The following is a 21,354-nucleotide window of genomic DNA, read 5'->3' as shown; positions in this document are numbered from 1 at the left end:
CGATGGCCAAGAGAAGGGGAGGTGTCTGTCAGCTGGTGTCAGCACAAGGAACCCTGGCCGCGCAGGTGGGGCACCTGCCATGCTTGCTGTTAATCCATCACGCTAAGGAGAACACCTTTGTTCTGGGGGAAGGCACCAAGCACCAAGGTGCAGGGGATCTGTCAGCTCCCACACATCACAGACCTGGTGAATGAGCGCTAAGTAGACCCTCGTCACTCAGGGTCTCCTGAGGAGGCAAAAGCAGGAGGTGCCCGCGGCACACAGCACATCGCCCAGGGGCGTGCAAACACCATGGCTCCGGGAACTCCCAGCGGCTGTGGGTGCATCACATGCAGACACGGCCCCAGACATAGCCCGCAGGCCGGAAGTCCCTGGGGCCGTGGCCGTGCACGTCTGGCCTGGGTGCCAGCCGCAGCTCGAGGAGAGGACAGCTGTTGTCAGGTTGAGGCAGCAGGTGGGAAGGAGCCATGAATGATGACAAAAGTGGAAGCTGTTTTCCCAAAAGTGGGAAGGGCCCCCTGTCCTGTCTGACTCAGAGTTCACCCTGTCACCGGCTGTTGCGCAAGCCTTGCTCCTGAGGCCGCTTCTCCCTCAGTAGATCTGTTCTGCCCCGGGCAGGCCCGTAGTACGAGAGAACTGCCCGGATTCTCAGGGACACGCCAGTGGCAGGTGTCAGCAGGTCTGTATTGGAGGGCAGGGGGCAGAGGGAGGAAGAGACAGCCCCCCTGTAAAGTCGGGGACCCCTTTTGCAGCCCGGCCAGCCACAGTGTGCAGACTTTCTGGGGTGGTCAGGGCACTGGACCCCAGGGGCCCCAGACTAAGGAGGGCAGCTGCCTTCTGCTTTGCTCAGTGGCCAGCCCGCCTCTGCCAGAGGGAAGTGGGTGAGGGGGGAAGCCAGCTGGGTGGGTGTAGACAGGTGCCACCCCTGGGTGAGAGGGAGCCTGTGTGCTCTGGCCCCAGCATCTGGGCTCCGTCCTGGGCTCCTGGACAGATAAACCAGATGCCGGCAGCTGCATCCTGGGGCGGGGGAGGTCTCAGCCAGGCTGGCCATGCACAGATCCCAGTGAATCATCCTGCGCTGGGGCCAGGGCAGCTCCCCATGGCTGCTGACATGCCCGGGCATGTGCTCAGCTGGATGCCCCCCCCCCACCTGTCCCGCCCCCCAGAGCCTGCAGCAGCCTCTTGCAGAGGAGCAGATGTGACTGCCAACCTCAGCAGTCTGGCAACTGCATAGACAAACCCGGGGAGAACTTGAGAGGCGAGGGGGAGGCTCTGGGCCGGGCGTTACCTTGGCAGGTCCTGCCATCATGGGAGAGCGCGTAGCCGCTGTAGCAGGCACAGTGGAAGCTGCCCGGCTTGTTGAAACAGATGTGGTTGCAGCCCCCGTTCTGCTGGCCACACTCGTTGACATCTGGGCACAGGACACAGAGAGACCGGGGAGTGTCCGCAGGGAGCATGCCATGGCATCTGCACGCCTGTCTGTGCCGTGAGTGTGAGGGCACAGGGAGACCCTGATGGGACCATCCCTGGCCAGCTTGGTGGCCGCCAGTGCACCCGGGAGGAGGGCAAGGGCTAAAAGAGGATGGATGTGACCAGGCAGCCTGCGGGCCCAGACTCAGCCCGGACACACCTCCCCAGGGCGGCCGGGCACTGTGGTGAGGGGCTGCCTCAGGTCACTGGATCCTGGGGCAGATGGGGAGGCTGGCCCTGAGACTATCTCGTCACCACAGCCCGGGCCCCATGGTGGTGCCTTCCTACGTCCAGGCCGCACCCCCTACTTCTGGCAGCACCCGATGGTCCTCCAGCTGGACAGCCCCCAGCACTTAGAGGCGAGAGCAGGGCCGGCCCACACCCTCTGAATACTCCTGCTCTCAGGGGACGTGAGGGGCCTGCTGGCCTCCCTGAGTGGCCAAGGGAGCCCTTGGAGGGTGGCCGGTGAGGGGGGGCCAGGTCCCCGGGGGTAGGGCAGGGTGGAAACAGAGGGATGGGCCACAGTCCCTGCCCTGGGAGCCCCTGCCTCGTTGTTGCACAGCTGTGGCTGCAGGGCCGCCTCACCTCTGTCGCAGAGCCGCCCCCCCCAGCCGGCTCGGCACTGGCAATAGAAGTTGCCCATGAGGTCTTGGCAGACTTGTGTCCCCTCCTTGGTGCAGGGGTTCGGGGAACACTGGTCAGGCAGGTCTGTGTCAAAGGAAGGGAGAGAATGGTCAGCTAGGAGGGACTGGCCCGGGGCGAGGACGCTGAGGTAGGCCCAGGCTGGTGGCACAGACCCCACTCCCGGGGTGGGGTAGTGGAACTGGATCAGCTTGGAGGGAGTGACCACCTCCCCATGGGGCAGTGGAGGAGGATAGGGCGGGGCCTGGCCAGGCTCCACGTGCTCTGACCCCTCAGGGAGAGGCCCACAGACCCTTGGCTGACCCAAGGGGTCGCATGAGGAACAGGCCTCCACCTTCCCAGGCCAGGCATCTGGCCACTCAAACCCTGCCATGGACACTCGCCAACACCTCCCAGGCAGGGCGTGGCTGCTGCAGGAGCCCCCACACTGGCTCCCTGGAGAGGGGCTGCCCTGCCCTGCCCTCCCAGAGAGGAGCACCAGTCGGTTTGCGCCGATCCCCTTGCTGGAGGGTGTCTCCCCGTCAGAAGTGTCAATCACGGGAGCCGTTTCCACTCCTTGGGGGGCTACGCATCCACAGAAGCTCCAGCTCCAAGGGAGCATCACCAGCTCAGAGGCTGAGGTGGGGCCCCACCCACGGAGATGTGCACTCCGGGTGCTGGTGGTCGGGAGCTGCACTCCAAGAATCCTCTACAGGGCTATGGCTGAGCTGGGTGGGCTGGTGGGCATGGAGGGCAGAGGAGCCACTGGTCTTAGGGAGATGCAGGGTCTCCAGGGACTCTCAGCGAGCGGAGCTGATTCCTGAGGTCGCTGTCAGCCTGTGCTGCACACGGGCCCAACCCACTTCCCCAATGCCTGTCTTGTAGGTCACACGGCAGGCACGAGGGTCCCACTGCAGGTCAGCCTGCCCTGACCCCCAGCCGTCCTATGGGTCTGCTCCAGGCTTTGTTCTTTGACACGCCACAGCTGTGCAGACGGTAAATGTGTCCTGGTGGCTCTGTTGGTCCCTATCTCTCTCTGCTCTCTTCCTGTGTGGACACATGCCTCATCCAGCTCTGGACAGCATGGGGCCCATGGCTGAGGCCCAAAGCAAGGGCCAGGGCTGAGGGGACCGTGACACCTCGCTGCACCTGAGCCTGTGCCCCTCAGCTGCGTTGACAATCCATGGCAAAACCTTGCTACTCTGGATTGTTCTGTTGTCGCTGGGGGGCGACCAACAACATTTCCAGCAGCCATGGGGACTGTGGCCTTCAGCGGTGGAGACACATCCCCGGGCCCGGCGGGGGCGGCCGGGCCATGGAGGGACCAGCCCAGGTCATCCTCACCCCACGTCACCCTTTCCAGAGCCATGTCCTGCAGGACCCTCACCAGGTACAATTGCTCCTTTTATACGACAGGAGTGACTTGCCCACTGCAAACCGTGGGGTGGGTGGGCAGCGTTGGCTCGTCTGACTCCCGGGTGACCAGGGTATGACAGCTCTGCAGCATTTCTCTCCAAATCAACAGGGCCAGTAAGATGGCTCAGTCCCGTGTCCATCCTGCGGGAGGCTGGCCAGGTGGGAACTCAGCACCAATGTATCACTGCTTTCTTAAAACGATGACGTTTCTAGCCCAACACCAGGTTTGGGCACAGCATTTCTGCCACCGGACTTGCTCCTGCTCAGCAGCAGCAAACCCCTAGTGCCCCAGCCCGTCCAGGCCTCCACCGGCCCCAGTGGTACCAGTCCAGACTCAGCGGAGCTGTGTCCCTTTGTCCCACACAGGTGAGTGACCCTGTCACAGAGGGGCCCCACTTCTTGGGGACTTGTAGAGTTTCAGGGCAAGGTACTGCCTTCCACTGTGATCAAGTAGGGACTGAGTCCAGAGTGAGGAAACGGAGCATGGGAACAGCGTGTCCCCCTGCCCAGAGCTGGCCAGTCAGCCCAGCAGCCATGCCACTGCGCCCGGCTGTGCCGCCGGTGACACTCTGAGTGCAGGAGGGCCAGGCCGTGAGGGCCAGCCCAGCGCCAGCACCAGAGATGGACTCTGAAGGCAGAAGGGGTCCTATGCCGGGGCCCAAGGGGCCCCAAGGGAGGGAGGGAGTGGGAGGTGGTGTGTCTCCACTCGACATATGTGGTTAAAGCCTGAGTTACATACAAGTGCGTAACTGAGCATTTGGCGTGAGGCCTGGTTAACTAGAATTTACCTAGAATGCCTGAACCCCTTTTAATAAAACCTCTGTGGGTGGCACTGTGGTGGGGCTCCAGCATAGCAGCCTCCCAACCCCACCATGGCTTGTGTCTGCCGCCCTGCTGCACAGCTTCTCTCCAGGACCTAAGGGGGCCGCAGAGCCGTGTGTGCACCCAGCAAGCAGCAGAATGAGCGACACTTCGGATGCGTGGGTGAGGACAAGCCTCTGCAGGCACCAAGGGCACCACTTCCTGCCCAGCCTGAGCGCCAGACACAAGAGGCCTTTGGGGACAGGCACCCACAGCCCCGGGTGGCGGTGCTGCTCTGAGCCGGCGGGGCTGCCCCTGGCAGGAGCCTCTCTCGGCTGCTTTAGCTCCCTGTTCTCCAGATCTGAGGGTGATGACGGGCTCCAGGGCGGTGCCCACCGTGACTAACAAGAAGGGGCTCCTCCAATGGGGCTGGACAGAAGGTGGAGAGTCAGTGGGAGGAAAGCCCCAGGCCAGGAGTGAGTGGGGCTGAGGGGGGGCCCGGGCATGCTGAGAGGCCCGCTCCATGAGGCTGTTGCTTTGACTTTAACAATAATGAGCAATCAAGCACCCAGCTATGCCTTGTGCCTCGTGGCCATGAAATAAGATGGCTTTGGGAGGGAACCGATGAAAACAGCATGAAGTGCCTCCAGCGTCCTGTGCACGGAGGCCTAGGGGTGTGGCTCTGGGGGTTGGGGGCAAGTAGGGCGTGCGTGGGTCCTGAGCGCCAGGCCTCGGGTCCCTGTCCTCAGCTATCTTCACATGCAGCTGAGTAAGGATGGCACGTCAGGCTTCAGAGAATTGACGGAGCACAAACAGCATGTGGTCACACACCCATGGAGGATGACCCGGGGCAGGATGGAGAGGCCAGGAGTGGGAGGCGGCGTCCCGATGGGCTGGGATCTCCTGCAGCCTGGCAGTGGCATGAGAGCTGTCCTCTGATGCCAGCTCAGAAACTCCCCTTCCTCCCGCACTCCTGGCCACCTGCCACCAGAGCACAGAGCCTCCAGCCCACTCAGAACAAATCTGTGGTGTTCAAACAGTTCAAGTCCCTCTAACCATGAGATCTCTAGCGGGCATGACATGGCCCAGGACTGTGACAGCCTCCGTTTAAGCAAGACCTGGGTGATTTTACACAAATGCTGTTGGAACAAGGGGCTGCCATCTAGAAACTGCAATGCTCACACCGCCAGGAGGTATGAAGCTCTGGGAAACTGTTTATGATCTCCAGAAAATCACAGTCTATGACCCAGGAACTTAAACAATCTAATCAATTTGGAGACCTAATCTGAAAGGAAGAAACCGATTTAGCAGATTGACAACGATAAAAAAAAATTGCTAAAAACAAAAAGCCAAAATGACACAAAACTAAAACTGCCACGACACACCCCTGATGTCTGCCTAAGGCCTTGGGGAGGTCAATTCAGCCCTGGGAGACGCCAATGTCACAGGGAGGCTGAGGAGGGGGCTTGCCCCAGGTCGCCCATGATGCATGGGCTGGTTCTGGCTGCCCTGAGTTAAGAGGCACTTCTACCCAAAATGACAGAGCCCAGTGGGCTCTGCTCCTGTTAGGTGACACTGCTTGGGGCTGAAGGGGGTGGGGGCCGAGCAGCAGTGCCACCTTACCCTCCCCTTCCTGATTTAAGTCAATCATTTCTCTGCTCATCTGGGCTGGCTTTGGACTGTGCCCACATGTGGACAGGTGGGAGGCCAGACGCAGCAGCTCTGCTACCGAGTCAGGCCAGCCAGGCCCTGTGAGCAGCCGTGGGTCCTCCTCTGCCTTCCTGGCTGCCTTGAGGGGGCAGGCGCATGTGTAACGCAAGCCTCGGCAGCTGGGGCTGGGCGCTCAGAGCCCACTGCCCAGCACATGCAATGAACAGACTGACTGCTGGGCTTGGGGGCGACCAGGCAGCTGAGTGACAGGACAGCAAGCAAAACGGCAGCTTCAACATGCGATCATTTAAAATAACATTAAATAACTAACTAAATAACTAAAAATAACTAAATAACTAAATTAAAAAAATGACATTACTACATAAAAAAGATGCATAATGAGCTTGGAAAAATTGTGGTACTTTTAGGACAAATGGCTAATCAAGAGCTCCTATAAATTGAGAAAAACAGGCAAAGCATATAAAGAGAAAAACATAAACAGAAAGACTAGCCATAATCTTCACCGTTGATATTGAAGGAGACCAAAAAGTAAAAGCATGTGTTAGCCTGCCAGGCATGGGGACGGCTATCTTGCTTGCCCACTGCCCGGGGGTGACCAATGCTGGATCTGCATCAGACTGAGTGATGCCGCGCAGGCTTGGGGCTGCACCTGGGAATCTGTCCCACAGACACACTTCGATGAGTGTGAGATTTGTCTGTGATAAGCAGCCCGTGAGTCCGCCGGGAAACGGTGAAATAGTGCTACCTACCCGTACCGGTACACTGTGCACGTGTGTGCACTCTGTACAGGCTGAGCTGGAAGACAACCTGCATGCAGGGCAGCAGAATGAGGTCAGGCACATCTATGGGAAGCTAGCATTTGTGCAAAGCCAAAAGTGCCTATGTGTTTACAGGTCTCAGAATATTCTGGAAGCCGAACTGGTTGATGAGGAGGCATGGCTGGATGCGCTCGCTCTTCACACCCGTGAAAGGGTTAGCTTTTGTACTGCATGCACGTCCTGTCTATGTAAAGAACCAAAGCTGGGATCCCTGGGTGGCTCAGCAGTTGAGTGCCTCCCTTTGGCCCAGGGCATGATCCTGGGGTCCCGGGATTGAGTCCCACATTGGTCTCCCCACAGGAAGCCTGCTTCTCCCTCTGCCTGTGTCTCTGCCTTTCTCTGTGTGTCTCTCATGAATAAATAAATAAAATCTTTAAAAAAAAATAAAGAATCAAACTTACTTGCTTATGAGAGAAAGTTCAGTGGAAAAAGAGCAGAGCTCAGGCTGGTGCTACTGCTCCCTAGGATCAATGGAAATACTCAAGACCCCCTGAAAACCACAGCAGAGCCTGGAGTGACCTGAATACGCAGGGCTGTGAAGAAGACAGGAAGGTGACAGACTTACTTTGAACACATGAAACAAAATCTGGGCTCTTTGTGTACGGAGATCCATGCTTAGTAATGCAGTCTGCAAGAGAGAGATGGAAAGAAGGTCATTCCTGCTGCAGGACACAGGACAGACCTTAGACCTGGTACATGGCCTCTGAGATATCTCTGGAGAAGAGACTGTCATGTTTATGGGGTGCTGAAGCTGAGGCACAGGTCAGCTTTTGTATCACAGATCATTTTAACCCCAGCAGGCAAGAGAATGCCTTCACCAAAGAAGAGGAACTGTGTCCGAAGTCTGTCTGCAGCCTTTTCAGGGGATCCTTTTGCTTCAAACCAGAAGGATCCTGAGCTGCACTCAGGGAGCACTCTGACCACAGTCACAGTGATAAACTTCAATTGCAACAGACACTGTCTGGAAACACCAGCCTTAATTCGAAAATCATTCTGCCTTGGGGAGCATCCCCACCTGCCCCATCCATCTGACAGGCGTGGGCAAAGGCGCCTGGGAGCTTGAAGGCCTGCAGAGCAGGTGTGGAGCTGCCATGGCCCCTGGCACTCCACCCTGCCCAGGAGGACCAGGCCCTGGCAAGCTGGAGGGCACTCCTGGCAAAGCTGCTCACCCTTTGCCTCTGGAAATAAACCGTGCACACCCTGGCAGGGGCCAGGTCTGTGGGGAACAGGCAGCCTGGGAGCGGGCGGGTTCCTGAGCTCTGCAGGGCCACTTACAGTTCCTCTTCTCTGTTGCCAGATACAGACTCAGAGAAGGAACCTCTGAGAGGATGTAAAGCCAATGGAAAATCTACCAACATGCCCTTTGAAAAATCAAAAAGGAAGGCCCTGGAATAGGTTTATTTCATTCTAAATGACATGCATCTAAGAACAATCTTAAAATGGTATTAATTAGAGGAGCAGTTCTCGGGGAAATCCAGGGCCTCTTTCTGATCATCCAGGTTAGACTCGGCTGTCATTTGTCCTTTCCTTTTCTCCGCTACTCGCACAGTGACGTCCCTGCTCAGTGACTGGGAGTGTCTGCTTATACATTCCTCTTGTTCAAATTAAACAAAAACATGTCCTCAGAGCTGATTAACAGTTTGGCAAATATCAACACACTCAGCCCACATAACCAAGTTCTCTGGGGTCTTTGATAATTCTGGAAGTGCAGGGACCCTGAGACCAAAATGTCTGAGAGCCACTAAATCAATCACACTCCCAAACAGTGAGTTAATCCTGAAGTCAGAGCACGGAAGCCGTCTGCAAATAATGGCACCGGACTGAGTTAATGCGGCCCCTATGGCGTGAAAGACACAAACAGGTGTTCTTCCCGGCGTGCTCTGGGTGGTCCCAAGCTCACTGTGTGATTAAGCAACCTCCCCTTCAGGAGTGACTGGGTAACGAGCTGGCCCAGATGTCTCTGATGTGTGACACAGAGCCCCCTCTATTCTTTTGTGACACCTACAGAAGCAGGGATGTAAACTTACCTAAGTATCTTGGATAAAAATAGTCCTGCAGAAAAAGAAAAAGAAAGAACAACAGTTTACTGGCACAGCACAGGCTCACAAACAGCCCCTGAGCAGCTGGGCAGTGAGACCGCGCCTTCCTCCCCAGCAGGAGAAACAGATGCCCCGAGACGCAGGTGTCTGAGGAAGGCAGGGAATTCTCCAGCAGCCCAGCAACAGCAGAACACAACCACCCAGAAAGCCGCTTTCTGCCACAAAAACCATGGCATAAGGAGAGAAAGTGGGAGGGCGGAGCCCAGGCTGCTGACTCGGCTTTTACAGAATGGTGTTGCAAAGCTGCTGACGCGATTAGACCTTCTGGAAGTAGCAACGGCGATGTCATTTAAGGGACGTAGGTGGTGCCCAGTAAAGTGTCTCATTGGGTGAGGAGCACCACAGTGTAATCCCTAGACCCTCCCCACCGCCAGGCTCCTCCCACAGCTGTGCAGACCTTGGTAGGATCATCAGCACATGGGCACTGATTGGCATTTACTGTATTTGTAAGACACTGATGCTGGAATGAGGTATGAGGGCGTAAGCCAGGGTCTTTCTGTCCATGCATGCAAATTAAGAGGCCTGCACCGTACAAGTTGGCTGTCAAATACAGGACCTGGCTAGCAGCAGGGAGCAGCAGGGACCATCCCCAGGTCCACAGCTCCAGCCACAGACGCCAGGCCCCAGGGTGGTGAAAGTGGCCCCCACCCGTCCACTGTTGTCTCCACTCAGGGTCCCCCATGGGGCAGCTTGGCCCTAGACACGTCTCCTGATGGAACCTGCCACAAGGTGCTGGGTTTCAGGTGGAACTGGTGCAGGTCTGTGACTATACATCATTCTATCCGACCCCCACAACCACGTCAAGGTCTTTTAAATTAACCCTGTCATCAGAGATGAGGAGATGGATGTTCAGGACGCACGGTGGCAATTGGCCAAGGTCAGGAAGCCAGGACGGGCTCCCAATGGCACACCATCGTCATCCAAAACCATGCTGATGAGATCTGGCATTGCATTTGCAGTGACAGGCAGAGGGGATCCCTGGGCTGGCCACATCTGGCCGGCTGCATGCCCTGGTCTGGCACAACCCCACCTGTCCCCTTCCCTCATTGTTTACAACAGCCTGGGCAGTGATGCCAGGGACACTTTGCTAAACACCCTCAGATGTGTTTTCAGAAATTAATGTTCTGGTAGAGATGGTTCAAAAAGACTCAGAACTTCTTTAAAAGAACAGTAATGGTCAGAGAAAGTCTGTTACATCAGCTTGTGTGACACAGCAGTGACGTTCAGACAGATGCGACAGTGGCCCGACCTGGTGGGCAGAGCTCCACAGCCAGGGCGGGGACACCCCTCCACACCAGCATTCAGGGACCCCTACCACCCACTCTCACCCCTGTGGTTGCTTTTGGTCACGGGCTGGCAACTCTCTGGCCCGGAAGGTGGGCGAGGCCAGGGGAGCTCTGACAAAGCCCTGGAGCTGGGGTCAAGCAGGCAGAGACATCTTCTGGGTTTAGAGGGATGACAGAGGCCACAGTCTTTGTCACAAAGGGAAGGACTCTGGTTCAGGAGGAAAGATTTAGGATTAGGATGGATGTACCATGTGTCCACTCAGAAAACCAAGAAAGAGACTAGAAGCAGTGAAGAACCATGAGCAGAGTACCAACTGTCACAAATGGTGGCATTACCACACCTTTCCGGAAAGCTCTATTATATTTTTCAAAACCATGATTACTACTAGTTATGTGCCATATGTTTTAATGAGTTCTATTGTTGTGGAAAAGCATCACTGATAGAAAAAGCATGTGTACCTCTCTTCAGTTCACCACACCTATGGGAATGAGAGTTTTGAAACCTTAGGGCCATACATAACCTGGTGACAATTTATTCTAATTTGTGCACTTGATTTATTTGGGGAGGGGAGGGTGCTAATTTGGCTGCTAATCTAGGCCAGAGATGGTTAAGCCTGAATAACTGCAAAGCTGGGATGGATACAGCTAAAATCACTATGCACTCTCCCAAGAGAAAGAGACATTTCCAACTGCCCTTCAAAGTTCTGACCAGAGACGAGGACCCACGGAAACCTCTGTGAGTGACGGGCACTGGACAGGGAACACAGAGCTGTCCCTGCCTGAGCCACAAATCGGCTACACATAAACCGTGGCCCGAGGATCAGGAGCTGGGTTTACTTTCATGAGCGTCACCCCACAGGGATCCCCAGAGCAGAGGCCATAGCTCAACCAGGTTCAGAACCAGGGATCAGTGACCTATAAACATGCCTTCTTTCTTTTTGATCACACAAGGAGCAAAGCCTGGCACAGAGCTGCTAAATGGTGGGGTTGGGGTCAGGAGCAGGGAATGGCCAGGGCCATTGTGTTGGAAATGGGGCCACTTGTCACCTGGCAATCATTTTGCTCAGGGGTTTACTTCTGATTAACTTAAACAGTTAAAGATGAGAAGGGAGTGAGCAAACTGTAGGCCACTAACCTGTGAACTGAAGCTCCCAGAGAGAAAGGATGTACCTGTATGTCTAGTATCTGGTGCTAACCACCTCCCTGAAGGCCCGCAGGAGCCATTGCCAAACAGGTGAATGAATAATAGATGAATGGAAGAAGGAGTGAATGGGTGGATTGAAAAGTGGATGGATGGGTACGTGGATGGATGGAAGAATGGATGAATGGGTGAGTAGGTGGATGGGTGGAAAAGTGGATAAACGGATGGGTGGGTGGATATATGGAAAAGTGGATGGATGGACGGGTGAGTGGGTGGATGGATGGATGACCAGGCAAACAAAGAGTCTATAATTTTCACTGACTTGTACAAAGCATCAGATTCTTTATTTTACTTATAACACAGGTAAGCACATTGGGAGAAAAATCTAAATTGGTGCCCTTAGATCGTCTCTTTCAAAACTTGGAAGTATCAGTATTATGCTTCCTTAAGCTTACGGATTGCCAGTGCACTTTTTAATCCTTAGATTAACTGCCATTTGCCTTGCTTTCCTCCTGCCGTTCATCCCAAGAGTCCTGCACTCCCAGGGGGCAATGAGCCATGGTGCACGTGAGACAATTGAGCTGTCATCACTACTGGTAAGGACTGCCTGTGAGGGAAGCAGCCCTGTGTGGAGCACACATCCCATCTATGGGAGAGCGTCTGGTTCCAGCAGGCTTGGCACACTGGTCCTGGCTGAGAGCCCACTTGCTAGAGCACAGCCCTGTATAAACAGAATTGAACGCTCCAACAAGCCCTGCCTTCCCCACAGACGCCATCCTGCCATGCCCCTGTTCCCTGTGGGTTTACAAACATGGGAATCTGTGCCCAAGGGCAGGCTCGGTCCACTGTCATCTAATGTGAGGCTGGGCAATCTTTTCTGAAACTATAGGCCAGTGTTTCTGTGGGACAACCTCCTCTGTCTCTGCTCCTTAGTTATGTTGTCACCCAGATGGCCCCTTCCCTAAAGGGCCCATAGGAAAGGACAGCAAACAGGTGGCTGGTGAAATCCTTGGGAATTCCCATTTGTGGACAGAGTCTCCCAGCAGCCTCTGCTCTGCATGACCAGTGGGACCCCCGTCTGCCTGGCAGGGCCTGTGCCCCCTGAGCATCCCCATGGGTCATCACCTGCCAGCCACGTCCTCCCCGACCTTGGGGCAGTCAGTTCTGGAATGCCAGCTCCAGAAGCACTGGTGGCCTACGCAAGCCTGTTCGCCCAGTCACCTGTCCAGCCCATAGCTCTGGAATGCCCGCCAAGGGCCTCGTGGCGCACTTTCTCCGCTGGGCCTGGTCTGAGGCTTGGTGGGCCCTGGAGCGATCTCTCTACCAAACTCTGAGAGCAGATCTGCCCTCCAAAAATGCTCAAAACCCACACAAGCCTAGTCGGTCAAAATGTACATTACCAAGAGAGAAACATGACATGGGCTCAGAGTGATGTAGCTTATCAACAGGACCACGTGCAGCTAGGAAGGTTCTAGAACTTGGTAGCTACAGCTCATAAATACCTTCACATCCAAATCTCCCTCAACTCTTTGAGTCCTCAGAGGCCAGCAAGGTCCCTGCAGGGACGAGGTAACCAGGGGAACCAGGACAGCCTCCAGCCCTGATGTGGCAGCTCCTGTGCTTGGACGCTTACAGCCAGTGTGGTGGGGACATCCGCGTGCTGATGAATGCACACACCTCCACACCAGCTGTGCAGAGCTCCTACCTAGGACTTCTGTGTACATTTATACAATGTAAAAGGAGCTATACATTAAGTACCACAAGCAGCATTTTTTTCTCAATAGATTAAGAGTGTATTACTTCCTTTAATAAACGATGGCCTGAAATTTTGCTTCCAAAAATCTTTAAATTATTTGACAAAGCAAGCTGAGACCTGTGTGTCACAGTAAGTTGCTTATTACATGACACGAATATCAGGTCTTTTCCACGAGAAAGGGTCAGAAAAATGGGTTAATCCTTTGACCTCAATGCTATCCAGCTAACAAACTTGACTTCTTAGGGAAAAACTTGTCAAAGTTAGGTCAACTTGAATCACCCTTACTGGAGGAACTCACAACTGCGCTCTCACTGTTCTTATGACAGTTCCCAGAGAGATTCCCTGCTGTCAGTGGGCCAGCTAGGGCCCCCTCAGACTGCATGGGCCTGAAGGTTTCTCAATCCCCAAGGCCACCATCACTCCATCTGTGCATGTTTTTCTAAGCATGATTCACACAAAATCCTTCTTTCCTTTCTTCCTCCCAAATTCCTCTCCTAGGACTCTCAAACCGGGTGCCTGCTTCAGCGTTCTAGAAGACAGAAGGAAACACGGCACCCCTGCCCATGCTGGGCCGCTCCCCGGCTCCTGTCCAGCCAGGAGCCCCTCTGGGCTGGCCCTGCAAGGTGGCAGGCCCCAGAAACACCTCACAAGGCCACAGTGTTCTGCCTCCTTCCTCAGACACTGCTGTGCATGTCTGTTGCTGGGAATTCCTACGGGGTCAAACCCCTGGGCATTATCACCCAGTGGCAGGGCTGAAGGCTGAGGGTGGCTGCTCTCTGGGTCTCTGCAGTGATCCCCACAGCTGCACATACCCCCACAGCCCCCACACATCTCCCGGGGCCCAACACATGCTTGTGGGCCTGAGGCTGCGGGCTCCCAGGGAGTGGCTACAGCCCATGGGAAAGCTGGGGTCTTGGGACCCTTTTCTTTTCTTTTCTTTTCTTTTCTTTTCTTTTCTTTTCTTTTCTTTTCTTTTCTTTCTTTTCTTTTCTTTTTAAAGATTTTATTTATTTATTCATGAAAGAAAGAGAGAGACAGAGAGAGAGAGAGAGGCAGACGAGAAGCAGGCTCCATGCAGGGAGCCCGATGTGGGACTGGATCCCGGGTCTCCAGGATCACACCCCGGGCTGAAGGCGGCGTTAAACCACTGAGCCACCGGGGCCGGGGGCCCTTTTCATAACCAGCGTTAGGATGAAACATAACCCACAGGAGTCGCTCAGAAGGCCAACAGTTTCAGTGCTAACATCCTGACCCTGGAGCCCAGGGAGCTGAGTTTCCATCCTTCTCCTACTGAGGAGCTAAATTGGACAAATCCCCACATGAATTCCAGGGCCTTGGTTTCACAGGCATCTGGAATGAGGGCTCACCATGGCATTTGACAATGCTATGACAACTGCTACTGCAAAATGTGTTTGTTTCTGGCTTAGGAAAGGGGAGTTTGAGTGCATTTTGGTGCCTTCCAGATTCATGCTAAATCATGGCAAGCATGTGAGGTGTGTCACTATGCATCGGGCACAGAAGCAGCACGGTGCATGCAGGCAGCAGCATCCTGGAGCATGCACCTGACCAGTGCACCTGACCAGCGCAGTCGCGGCAGGCGCTCGGGGCCCACTCAAGGCGATTCTTCCGTCACCAATGGCGAGTCTGCCTTGGAACCTGGGGCTCTGCCACATGATGGGGTGGGTGAAGCACAAACCCACAGTCTTGACCCCTAACAACTGCCACTAGCAACCTCCTAATGGGTTCCTTCCTCTCAGCGGGAAGCACTGTGCTACAGAGATGTGTGTCCAACCAGAGGGGCACCCAGGGGCTGCACCTGTGTCTGCCACTCATGCGCATCATCCTGGGTGGATGCCCCAGCCCTGCCCCAGAAGCCCCCGTGAGAATGTGCACAGCTGTGGAGCTGGCCTATTCCCCGGGGGGGCCGCTGAGTCCAGCTGTGTGATTTCTATAAGGCTGCTGGTCCCAAGAATATGCCCCCACAAACTGAGTCTAGATGGCAGGTTTAGGGACAGATGTGGAAAAAATGTGTGTTATTGTCATGGGCAGTAATACCAAAGAAATACTCTTCAAATTTGAAAACAGAAGTCTGAGAGAACAGATACTAGAGGAACATGTGACTATTTCATTTGAACGATAGGTTGTAATAGGTGTGATCACACAGGCCTGATGTGCTTCCCAACCTCCTCACTTCCAACTCCTCTTGGAAAGTTCAACAACTTTCGACGCACTGTACCCTGTTGGGGTCTCAGCAGGATCCTGGATGGACACAAGTACTGCAGGGGCACACGGCCAATGTCAAACGCTACCCCCTGAGCCCCGCAGGTGCTTTATCACAGAGACGCCCCTGCTCCGAACATTAGGGGAGAGGAAAAAGTGAAGCGTGGGGAGAGTGGGGTACATGCTGGGGTCCTGGAGCAAAGGGATGAGCTGGGAATGGTTTGGAATGTCCTGGCCACAGTGACCTGGAATCTCAAGAAACAAGCCATAAGCATCCGATTCTTAAAAGGCTGTTTTGTTCCTAAATAACAAAGGCAGACGTTCAGTGTTTTCCAAAATTCTTTAATTGGTTTTGCGCAGATGTTGGGCCCACTGGCAAGGACGACATGCCATTCACAGGGCCTGATGTGCTATTGGGGTAGAGAGCCTCGTACATGTCCCTACATAGTCCTGCGGCAGGAGGCCTGCTGCCACCGGTCCTGGCCTCAGCAGCCATCTATAGGCCCAACTCAGATGAAGCAAAACCAGCCCGCAACAGCAAATCCAGCCCCTGTGACTGGCTTCCTCAAGGCCTCCAGGAGGGGAGGCCTCAGTCCACAGGGGTCAGTGGGAGCAGGATCTGTTTTCCCCGAGGATCCCAAGGAAGGAAATGGGCTGGGCTTGCGCAGGGTGGGGAGTGCAGGCACAGAGAACATGCATGGGTGACTATGCACCACGGAAGCTGATCTCAAGGCAGGGATGGGGTGTGGGGGGCAGGTGGGCAGGTAGAGACTATCCTGGAGGTTACGGCCAGGGTGTCACCTCCCAAGCCAGGGCACCCACATTGCAGAGGCAAGTCATGGGGTGGGGGGCACGAGGTCCCCCTCTTCCTTCCTCCCCACCCTCCTGCTGGGGCCTTCATGAGACCCCTTTGGCGACCCCAACAAGGGGTGACTTGAGGGAAGGGCTCTCCATAGCGATGCCTGTCCCCAAAGAACCTGGGCTCTTGGGGTGACAGGTGTCCTTAGAGGCCAGTGCTGCAGGGCTTTGAAGCTGACTGCACCCCTAAAACCCTCTGTACCGCTCCTGGGATCCCCACATCTGAGGGGCTTGAGGTGGTGGGGTGGTTAAGATGGGCCCCTGTGAGCTCAAGCACTGGCCAGGGGCCAAGCACTGAGGCTGGGAAGACCTCCTGGTGTGCTGCTGGCTGTGCTGTGTCACCCACACTGACTGCATTTCTAAACGAGGTTGTGGGTCAAGAACCAGGGCCTGGATTTTTTCCCTCCTGCCAGGGCTGTGGCTGGCTGCAAGGACCAGACACCCAGACGCTGCAAGGTAGAGAAACGGATCTCTGCGGCAAGTCCTGCAGCACTGGCTAAGTCTTTTGTCCAGAACCCTTTCTGGAAGCAAAAGCTGATTACGGAGATGGCATCTGGCATCTGGAACCCGACTGCCTTAAAGAATTTAAGTGGAAGGTGACTCTGCTGGGTTGGGCTCTGGTGAGCTTAGAGGATCCCAGCAGAGTCACTGGGGTCTCATCACTGGGACGCTGAACTGCATAAGAGCGATCGGGAGGGAAATGCCAGGCAGGGAGAGGAAACAGATAAGGAGGGAGTCTCACGCCTCTGAGCCCTATGGCAGTGGGGAGCCTGGGACCCTCTCCAGGAGCCTGGGAACTGTCTGTCCCCAGGAGGGAAGTGGGTGGGTGGCCAGGATGCCTGGGAGTCAAGAAGGTTCCCAGACCCTTCCTTTCCAGCAGAGGTGTGAGAGAGCTTCCCCAAGCTCTCAATCAGGAAGCAGCCAGTGTGCTAGAAGCTACCTGCTGTGAAGGTTACTTCCCTTCCCAAAGAGGAAGACAGCCTAGTCTGGAACAATCCAGACCAGGCAGGAACACCCTGCATGCAGTCAGAGCTCCAGCAGCCTCCAAACACCAGAAAGCAGCAGGACACTTGCAGCCCAGAGTGCTGGAGCCCAATCAGCCGAGCGGGCAGGGCTGAGCTCCCCCACTCCCGCCCAGGGGCTCACATACCAGCGTGCCCCCAGAGCCCTGGGATTGGAACAGGAGAGCAGCACTGCCTTCCCTGGCAGCAGCAAAGACTGGAGCCAGGACCGGGCAGGCATGCATGGCTCCCACTGAGCCAGACACTGAAGACAGGCTGGCTGCTTGCAGAGCTCCCCCATGGTGGCAAGGGTGACCCCTACCCCTGGCCCCGACCCCAGCCTGGCTGCTCCCAGCGCTCCACAAGTCAGGGGCTAAATCCAGACAGCAGAGCCGACAGTCTTCACTGCCGTCGACACCAACATAGGTTAAAACCCAGCTGACCTTGAGGGGAGACAGCGAGGTAGCTGGTCTAACCTGGGAAATGGGCCAATAAAAGGAAGGATCCAGGCAGGTCCTACTGCAGCTAGGCCAGTAAGGAAGGCAGAACCCTGGGAAGTTACAGATGGCTTTGCTACGAGAGAAGTTCACAAGTCTGTACTAGGCTGGCTGCAGGGATGCCAGGCCCAGGAGGCGAGGGCAGCCAGGATGTCCCATGCAGGGACGAGCCCAGAGAGTGCTGACTGCCTTAAAATCAGGGAATCATGAGCACACTTTCTTTTTCCTGCCTTTGTATTACACATTTGTAAATAAAGTTATAATTAAAACATAAAAGCTATTAAAATCAGAGCATTAAAGCTCTGGGAAGGACACCGTGGTTAATGCACAGTGTGTCCAGGCAACAAGGAAAAACCAGGTCAGGGCCCTGCCATCCTGGCTGGGTGGGGCCTGGCTGGCAGGTCTGGTCAGGGTGGCTGGTAGCAGGGTTGCTGTGAACTGGTCACCTGGAAGCCCCATCTCGTGCTCTCGGTTCAGGTCTGGGGTGGGGGAGCAGCACCACACCTGTCACACAATCCCACAGCTGTGCAGGGGCCTGGCAGCCAGGCACCCAGCCCTGCTACTGGTCCTCGGCAATGCTCCACAGAGAATGGCTCACTGGGCCACCAGGACTCATCATTAAAGAAATCCCAAAACAGGCCAGAGAAGGTCCAGAACCTTGTCCCTCACAACAAAACCGACACTGAGTTGCTATTGATGGGGAGGGCAGCAGCCCCAGGGAAGACACCACAGAGTGGCCCCATGGCAACAACTTGCCCAAGGACAACTGCTCGTGGCTGGCTGTCCTGTCAAAGCTGGCTCCAGAGAGGGCCAGAGAGGGGTTGTCATGTCAACTGATAAGAAACACAAGTGAACATAAAGCCTATATTGGGCCACACAGAGCCATCCATTTACTGCCTGAAGGTTTATTTCATCCCAGGATTCATTCTTTTCTTTTCTTTTCTTTTCTTTTCTTTTCTTTTCTTTTCTTTTCTTTTCTTTTCTTCTTTCTCTCTCTCTCTCTCTTCCTTCCTTCCTTCCTTCTTTCCTTCCTTCCTTCTTTATTATTTATTTATTTATTTATTTTTCCCCAGGATTCTTTAAAAGAAGAATTTGGGTAGAACCAAAAACAGCTGTGAAATCACCCTGACTTTATACCTCATGGTATAAAGTCCACTCTCACTTTCCAAATGCATTTGCCCCAGGACAGACACACATGCAGGTCCCGTGGGTCCTGTCCTGTTGGAGGGCAGAGCTCCCGGGCAGATGCTGAGGCCACATTGGGCTGTTCCCTGCCCGAGGCTGCGTGCTGCCCCATGTTCCCCAAGGACATTATTAATAGAAATGTGTCCTGAGCCAGCACAGCTAGGGCTCCTGAAGTCCCCAGCTGCTTCTAGAGAGCACCTAGCTGAAAGGCGGCACATGCAGGCCACCCTGGCCGGGCCCCCTGACCCCAGCCCTCCTGCCCACCCGTCCCACATATGTTCTGGTCCTATTCCTGTAGTGGTATTTTGGGACCTGCTGTAGCAAGCAGTTCTAGACTTCATGTCTCTCAGTTCCTCTTTCAAGCACACACTCCATCCCCCTCGATGCGGACCAAGGGGGTCCAAGGGGTTGTAGGCAGCCCACTCCTCACCTCCAATGCATCTAAGGAGGGTAGAGGGAGGAAGCTGTTTGGCTTCATAACCATCCTATTTCTTTTACATCTTAAAAACGGTAGAAGTGTTGTATATTGTGTACTTCCTTTCAAGTGGCTGTCTACCAGGGTATCTGTGGGCCACATTCAGTTGACCCCCAACTCTGGGTTTCTGCTGGGGTGGTGATCTCAGGGTGGTGAGATGGAGCCCGATTAGGGCTCCGGCTGAGCGGGGAGTCTGCTTGAGATTCTTCCTCCCTCTCTCTTTGCCCCCCCCCCCCCCCCCAATAATCTTTGAAAAAATAAAGTGGCTGCCTTCAGGGACCTGCTGAGAGTCTCAAGAGGACCTACTCAGGCATCTGCTAACGGCTGTGGAAGCTACTGGAGTCACTAGGAGAAATGGGGCACACAGTGTGCAGGACGCTTGAGGGCAGGCTCGGGGGCCCTATAACACTGTGCTTCCACCATTTCTGAGTGGCCTTCGAGGGTTCAGGGTGTGAGACCTGAGGGCAGCAGGGGCCCCCACCATGCACGGTTCCCCCGGAGCTGGAGCAGGGCGGTCTGAGCGGGGAGCAAGCCGAGGCTCCCAGCGGCGCGCGCACGCCCTGGACCCGGTGTCCCCACTGCGGTGCTGCAGGGACAGCGCCCCGGGTGTCCTGGCCCCGCCGAGCCGCGCACCACCGCCCCGACAGGCAGCCCTGCGCGCTCACCGTCTCCGGGTCGTTCTCGAACACCTCCCGGGCCTCCTCCTGGCTGCACAGCTCCTCAATGCACTCCCTCTCCAAGTGGCCCTGCTTGGCTTCCTCGAAGACCTGGTAGGCACGGCGCTGCCGGGGCCGCAGGAACTGTGCTGCCTCGCGCGCCCGCAGCATTACGGCTGCCGGGACCGGAGGGGGTCGGGACGGAACCGGGACACGCCGTCAGCCCCGCCCCGCCCCGCACGCGCAGGGCTCGCAGCTCTCCGCCCGGGGATGCTGCCGCGGGGCGCGGGGCCGAAGCGCGAGGCCAGGGGCGCGCGGCCGGGGTGGCGCAGGGGCGGGGGCGCGCGGGGCCCGGGGGCGCGGGGCCGGGGGGCGCGGGGCGCGGGGCGCGGGGCCCGGGGCGCGGGAGGCAGGCGGCGGCGCGCCCTGGCACCTGGGGCGGCGGCGTCCCGGCCGGGGGTGTCCGGGTACTCACTGTACTCACTGTGCGCGGACTCGGAAGCCAGCAGGAGCAGCAGCAGCGCGGTGCCCAGGGCGGCGGCGGGCCCGGGCGGCGGCGGCATGGCGGGGCCGGGCCGGGCCGGGCCGGGCTGGGGCGAGCGAGGGCCGAGGCCGGGGTGGGGACGAGCACCCGGCCGGGGGCGCGCGCTCAGAGCACCCGGGAGGCCGAGGCGAGCCGCGGGCGCCGCGGGGCGGAGGCTCCGGTCATCCCGTGCGGGCGGCTCTGAAGGTCACATCCCGGCGGCGGCGGCACCTCGGCGCTCGCGGCCGGGCCGGGGCGGGGCGCGCGGGCAGGACCGGCCTCGGGGCCGCGCGGGGGCGGGGCGCGCCGGTTCCCACCCGCGCCGGGCTCCGGAGCAGGTTTGCGCGGCGGGGATCAGAGGCGGGAGCGGGGAGGGGCGCCTGGAGCGCGCGTCCCAGAGCGGCCCCCGAGTCCTCTAACCCGGAGGAGGCCCGCCAGGCTCGGGGCCGGAGCAGGTACCGCTCGCCAGCACCCCCCCCCCGGGCCACCGCCCCCGCTGCGGACGCTCCATCTAAGTCTGGAGACGCCTTAGAACCACCCAAGAAGAGAGACGCTGAGGCCACGCGGAATCCCGGCGAGGTGAGGGAGGGAGGTGACACGACTTCCTTTGTGATGTCTCCTACGGCGATGACGCGGAGACCTTGAGGTTTCCCGGTAGATACTTAGGCTGGAAGCAACATTGTGCTGGTTCTGAGACCGAGACACAAACCACGCGGGGACGCAGCCGCTCGGGGGGTCAGGCGGCCCGAGACGCCCTCCCCAGGCCCACAGGACCGCGCGCCCAGGCGCCCTCCTCCCGCCCGGCCACCGCGCTGGGGGGCTCCGCGAGCGCCCGGACCTCCCTTCTGCGGTGGGAGATG

General features: G+C 56.8%; 1 protein-coding gene and 1 long non-coding RNA gene across 3 annotated transcripts in view; one reads left to right on the top strand and one right to left on the bottom strand.

Annotated features, from left to right (window-relative positions):
* Positions 1-20,604, bottom strand: part of GAS6 (growth arrest specific 6) — a 32,794-nt gene extending 12,190 nt beyond the window's left edge. Inside the window, exons 1-6 of the mRNA XM_077854850.1 lie at positions 20,456-20,604; positions 19,981-20,147; positions 8,825-8,849; positions 7,363-7,425; positions 2,056-2,178; positions 1,289-1,411 (exon numbers count right to left, since the gene is read on the bottom strand). Coding sequence (XP_077710976.1) covers positions 1,289-1,411; positions 2,056-2,178; positions 7,363-7,425; positions 8,825-8,849; positions 19,981-20,147; positions 20,456-20,534 — 580 coding nt within the window. The 5' untranslated portion in view covers positions 20,535-20,604. The remainder of the gene's footprint in view (positions 1-1,288; positions 1,412-2,055; positions 2,179-7,362; positions 7,426-8,824; positions 8,850-19,980; positions 20,148-20,455) is intronic.
* LOC144287654 (uncharacterized) lies at positions 532-8,268 on the top strand. Of its 2 annotated transcripts, none has more exons than XR_013355404.1 (4): positions 532-679; positions 2,977-3,481; positions 3,721-3,873; positions 4,410-8,267. It is a non-coding gene; the product is annotated as an uncharacterized LOC144287654 (long non-coding RNA). The 2 variants fall into 2 exon arrangements; XR_013355405.1 differs by lacking the exon at positions 532-679 and adding an exon at positions 1,166-1,486 and having other exon boundaries at positions 4,410-8,268.
* Positions 20,605-21,354: the final 750 nt, after the last annotated feature.

The sequence above is a fragment of the Canis aureus genome, chromosome 17 (assembly GCF_053574225.1).
Source record: "Canis aureus isolate CA01 chromosome 17, VMU_Caureus_v.1.0, whole genome shotgun sequence".
Taxonomy (NCBI): domain Eukaryota; kingdom Metazoa; phylum Chordata; class Mammalia; order Carnivora; family Canidae; genus Canis; species Canis aureus.
The sequence above is the reverse complement of the archived record's forward strand: the minus strand, read 5'-3'. Positions and strand labels throughout refer to the sequence as shown.